The sequence below is a fragment of the Perca fluviatilis genome, chromosome 4 (assembly GCF_010015445.1).
Source record: "Perca fluviatilis chromosome 4, GENO_Pfluv_1.0, whole genome shotgun sequence".
In the NCBI taxonomy this organism is placed as follows: Eukaryota; Metazoa; Chordata; class Actinopteri; order Perciformes; family Percidae; genus Perca; species Perca fluviatilis.
This window is the reverse complement of record NC_053115.1, coordinates 3,071,256-3,077,255: the sequence shown is the minus strand read 5'-3', so window position 1 is coordinate 3,077,255 and position 6,000 is coordinate 3,071,256. Positions and strand designations below refer to the sequence as shown.

Genomic DNA, 6,000 nt, shown 5'->3' with positions numbered 1-6,000 from the left:
CTGTGCGAAATGTTTTTGAGTTTTATAGATTAATCGAGAAAGTAAAATGCTGAAAACGGTTAGAGCTATTTTTTTTTTTTTTACCATTTACTTATTTATTTGATAGGGACAATGCTCGTTGATCAACAGACAAATTACTTGCTGTAAACAAGCCAGAGTTAGCTACAAGTGCTAGTTTCCATCTGTTGTCCCTTAGCCAGGTCTTAACAGGCACCCTAAAATACAAATACACTATAAATGTAATAAATACAGTAGCAATGTAATAAATACAGCAGAAATTTTCAAACAATATGAATATACCCTCAAACAGACAATATGTTGCTCACCTCATCTAATCCTCAACTTAATTACAGTATAAAATACAGTATAAATAAAATAAAAAATAAAAAAATAAAAGCAAAGTATGTTCATGGGCTTAAGTATTTGGTATATGATTACAATTGTAATTGTCCCTAAATAATTGTCCAAGATTTAAGATGTTTTTTTAAAAGTGGAGAGACTATTACACTCCCTTAATTCATTGGGCTAGACTGATAAACTCCGATACATCAGCCGATATTAGCTTGTCGCAGACAATATCGTTACTGGTGTATATGTCTGCTAAAAAGTACCAAGAAATGGCAGGAGGGGTCATTTGGGCCGCGTTTACACTCATCATTTTAAGAGTCTCGCATCCTGATAAAATCCAGATGAGATTTGTGCATCCCTTTAAAAAAAAAGAAAGAAGAGTATCTCTCTATCATCTATCTGACACAGGCACATTAAAAAGTGCATCAAAAAAATTATTTAACTGAACATAAGGGGTCAGTGTTAAAGCTTATCAGATCAATTTTCTAAGCGCTGTTTGGAAAAACAGAAAAATGGGTTCAAATATCCATAAATTTTTCATTTTTTCTTTTCCACCTTGACAAATTAAAAAATTGGATCTTTAAACTGTTTTTCCAATTTTCTGTTTTTTTATTCAGAGAATCAGAAATTCAGAAAATTACAAAATTGCGTCTGAGCTCCAATTATTCATAATACTGCCATGATGTTCTCTTCCTCTACTTTGCGGAATATGCAGCTCATTAACTAGCCTGGTGAGAGCGTCTTGATCTGGCGAGCTCCAGTTTTCCACTCGCAGATCAGTCTGGCATCTTGAGATAGAGGAAATTTGGAGCCAAACGACTGACCAATCAGCGTTGGTTTTGAGGCGGGTTTAGGTGGTGATAGACAGATGGTTTATCCAATCAGCTAACCAGTATTTCCAGACAGCGGTAGCCCTAATTCTGTTAGCCGCTCGCTAATGCTTTTTCCTCTTGGATCCTTCTTTTGGAATATGGAGCGGGAACCTGAAATGGGGCCTTTTATTCCTAAATTCTCGTTACACAAACGGCAAATATCCTTTACCGACATGCTGCTTGCTTGCTGAGCTAACGAGCTATGCTTTGCCTGCAGCAGCAGCAGGTGTAGCCTGGCTTGTGGTTGTATTGTCATACGCTTCGTTGATCTGATTGGTGGATTTGGCCCGTCTATCACCAACTATAGGTGGTGATAGACAGATGGTTTATCCAATCAGCTAACCAGGATTTTCGCCCCTTCCCAAAAGTTCTCCAACGGTAAGTTCCCAGATGGATATGCCGAGCTAATGTGAAGCGATCCATCTGGAGGAGTCAGGTTAGTCATTAACTGCATATGGACCAAAAAAAAAACAAAAAACAATAGACTTTGGTGTCAGAAGTGCAAATGATGGTTAAAGATCCAATTTTTTAATTTGTCAAAGTGGAAAAAAATGAAAAATGTCATATTTGAACCCATTTTTCTGTTTTTCCAAATGTTACACTGACCCTAAGGGGTAGCAGCAATACTTTTTTTAATTTGAAATTAAGACAAAACAACCTTATGGTCACTTCTGACTAGAGTTGGGTACCCTAACCCGGTGCTAATACGGCACCGGTGCCTAAACGACCGGTACCTACCGGACCGAATTGCAACGCAGATTTCGGTGCCTCATTTCGGTGCCACTTAAATGCCTTTTGCACTGCTCTCTGATGCTCCGAAAACAGACGTTAGAGGCAACAGGAGCATCGCCGCACGTGACGCTAGTTAACACTTCACTTAGCTGCAGGTAACGTTAGCCTAGCGTTAGCCTAGCATTAGCTAGCAGCTGGATTAAACACGGTTAAAATGCTGACAGCTAAACGGTGTAAAGGCTGTCTGTATTTCACTGGAGAGGATTCAACATCAGGACTTTAAGCAGTCTGCAGCTGCCGTTGTCGGAAAACAACATAGACGGTGCGTTCACTTGAGCCTCGTGGTGCATTCAAAGCTATTGTAAAATACCCTTTTCCCCTATTTTTTTAAGTATCGGTTCAGGCACCGTTTTAAAAGTATCGTTTTAGAACCGGTATCGGAAAAAAACCCAAACGGTAGCAGTAAGATCTGCCTCACTTTTCAAATAAATGTATTATTTTATGTGTTAACAATACAAAACATGATTGGCCGGCAAGTCTTTTTGATTTTTTAAATCTTGATGATTAATATCATCAAAAATCCAGTATCCGTGGAGCTTTAATAATTGTGAGAGTTGAGCTTTTTGCAATAGTTTAGAATATGTATTGAAGTGAAGAACGTGGTTGGTGTTACTGACTTTAAAAAAGAGAAGTGCACGTCACAGAATGAAATAAGAAAAATCAACCATTAATCACTCATTAATGATCTTTTGAGTGACTTTAAAAGGACTTAGGTGTCATTTGGAGACTACGGGCTAAGAACAAAAGCCGTTGCAGCTTTAAGTATTTGCAAAAATCGACTAAATTGTCAGTCAAATACCGTACGTACTGAAAGACAAACACAACGTATCAGAAGAGTCAAAGACACAAAACGACAAATTCATAAAGATACAGACAATAGATACAACACGTTAAAAGAAGACACTGTGAAACAGAAAATATACCATCAATACACGTACAGTCAGGCAAAACCTAATCACTGTACAAGTGAACACACACAAATGTATGTTTTATGGAATAGGATCAGGAATTAATCTTAAAAATGACTCCAGATTTTATGGGATGAAACAGAGCTGGATTAGAGATATATGAGGTTCAACCTGAGTCATTTGGAGTGGATGAAATCGAAAACTTAAAAGGTCCCATGGCATGAAAATGTCACTTTATGAGGTTTTTTAACATTAATATGAGTTCCCCCAGCCTGCCTATGGTCCCCTAGTGGCTAGAAATGGTGATAGGTGTAAACCGAGCCCTGGGTATCCTGCTCTGCCTTTGAGAAAATGAAAGCTCAGATGGGCCAATCAGGAATCTTCTCCTTATGAGGTCATAAGGGGAAAGGTTACCTCCCCTTTCTCTGCTTTGCCCGCCCAGAGAATTTGGCCCCCCCATGAGAGAGAGAGAGAGAGAGACATCATGGCTTGAAAACGAGCAAAGTGGCAGTTGGTCAGTATTAGGGGACCACTAAGGTCTATATAAAAGAGACTTCAGATCCAGTATTAGGGGACCACTAAGGTCTATATAAAAGAGACTTCAGATCCAGTATTAGGGGACCACTAAGGTCTATATAAAAGAGACTTCAGATCCAGTATTAGGGGACCACTAAGGTCTATATAAAAGAGACTTCAGATCCAGTATTAGGGGACCACTAAGGCATATATAAAAGAGACTTCAGATCCAGTATTAGGGGACCACTAAGGTCTATATAAAAGAGACTTCAGATACACTATTAGGGGACCACTAAGGCCTATATAAAAGAGACTTCAGATACAGTATTAGGGGACCAATAAGGTCTATATAAAAGAGACTTCAGATACAGAATTAGGGGACCACTAAGGTCTATATAAAAGAGACTTCAGATACACTATTAGGGGACCACTAAGGTCTATATAAAAGAGACTTCAGATACAGTATTAGGGGACCACTAAGGCCTATATAAAAGAGACTTCAGATACAGTATTAGGGGACCACTAAGGCCTATATAAAATCATCCAAAAAGCAGCATGTCATAGGACCTTTAAAGGGTAGAGAATCAGTGTGAGCTGATGGGAAACACGAGGAATAAAACGGTCAAACGGGGGGGAGGTAATGTGAGATGGAGAGTTAAACCGGTGGAAGACAAATGGTAAAGACACAGGACGGTACTCGGGTTGGGAGGAATGCAATAGTTGTAGGTTTTTTTTTTCCTCACGGTGGTCATATCCCTGCGGCTAACGCGGCGGCTCAGCGCGGGGTGGTAACCGTAGCGGCCACGGCTGCCCTGGCGACCGAGGCGAGAGGGGGAGTTCCCTTCGCTGAGGGAGCGCCCGGTTTCATCACAGCCAATCAGCAGATAGGGGGAGGAGCAGCGCTACACACAGGAGAGGGTTAGAGTGGCGTGTAGTCCTTGTCACAGTGAAAAGCTTTTAAATTTGTAGATCCTCGAAGCTTACAGTGGCACTTTAAAGTGGGCGTCGGGTGCTGGGAGTTGTGGGAGTGTTATATTTCAGTGAAATGTACCTTTAAGATATCAAACATGTTTAAAAGGTGCACTATGAGTTCCTGCATGGTTTCAGCATGATTTCATAGCTGCCTGCCCCCTGAACACACCGTGAAAAAGCCCGGGAGACGACACAGGGGTCGCAAACGTCAAATAAACACTAGGGGGCGCAGGCTGTGCACCAAAATACAACGCACCACGTTCCAGCCAATCACCGACAAGATGGCTGGGGGAGGGTTTATGGGTTTGTGCTCGCGCGTGGTGGTCGCGACACTAGTTGCAGTCTTCTCCTGAACAGAGGCGGCGCTGATGAGGAAAGGCTGCCGACGCTGCTCTTTCTACGGACAAGAAGAAGAAAAAGGTAAACAACGGCAGAACCGGCAGCAGCATAGAGAGCCGAAGTCCCGCCCCTTCTACTTCCAGCCAATGGGACCTTATCTTTCGAAAAAATATGAACGAGAGTCAATGGAGAGATAATAATTATTTTTTGATCCCGTTTGAATTGAGCCATGGATTACAAATATGATGTTCGTCAATTTAAAAAAATTTTCAACCGAAGAAAGTCTCAGTTTGTTGTTAAACTGTTGAAGTATCAGACTGTGAAAATACGTAATTATAAAGACTACAAACTTCATGGATGACGTCTCGCTGAAGCTACGATGTCTGTGTGTATCGTACCGGTGATATAACGTTACTCTAATGAGCAGAGGATCTCGCTTGTTCTTTTGATTCTCTGCTGAAAACACTTGACTGGATAGAACACAGCAGTTAAGATAACGTTACATGTGTTGTGGAACAGAGCTAAGCTAGCTAGCTAGCGAGCAAACCAAGCATCAAGCTAGGTGACGTAGATTGTGTGAAACGGGAGATGTAGTTCACTGGGATATGTAGTCCACTGAGCGGTTTCACACAAAGCTAAGCGGTACTACGACAAACCTACGGGTAACTGAGACTTTCTTCGGTTGAAAAATTATCTTTTAAATTGACATCATATTTGTAATTCGTGGCTCAATTCAAACGGGATCAAAAAATAATTTGCCTCTCCCCGTTCACTACCGTTCATATTTTTTCTGACTTAAGGTCCCATGAGGTCCACCGGAAGGGGCGGGACTTTGGCTCTCTATAGACGTCAATGCTTCGATCTGATTGGATGAGCTACTTGGTGGGATCGAGCCTTTCATTCACCATTAAAATAACTCCTCTTAACCCAGTGAGTTTACCAGAGAGACCTGCAGTCACTCTGAGAGTCCTGGCATCACGTTGTCCTCGAACTCATCCAGACTTCCTGTTTCCGCTTTGTCGCACGCTGCTGAAAAAAATAGTTGCGGTGAGTGGTGCGCGACCCCTAGTTGCGCACTTTAAATCCTGGCGCGGCAGCGAGAGCTACGTCGGCACTTAAGGTGTGCCCCAGGTCGGCTGGGGCGACTGTAAAAAGGCCTTAAGGCTGCTGCTCTGAAAGCACCCCAACCATCTTGTCGGTGATTGGCTGGAACGTGGTGTGTTGTATTTTGGTGCACAGCCTGCGCCCCCTAG

The 6,000-nt window shown here is 41.8% G+C and overlaps 1 protein-coding gene across 1 annotated transcript in view; it reads right to left on the bottom strand.

The window, feature by feature from the left end:
- Positions 1 to 3,985: 3,985 nt before the first annotated feature.
- The window catches only part of mtss1 (MTSS I-BAR domain containing 1), a 109,144-nt gene continuing 107,129 nt past the window's right edge, over positions 3,986 to 6,000 (bottom strand). The window contains exon 11 of the mRNA XM_039798877.1: positions 3,986 to 4,338. Within this exon, the coding sequence (XP_039654811.1) occupies positions 4,021 to 4,338 (318 nt within the window). The 3' untranslated portion in view covers positions 3,986 to 4,020. The remainder of the gene's footprint in view (positions 4,339 to 6,000) is intronic.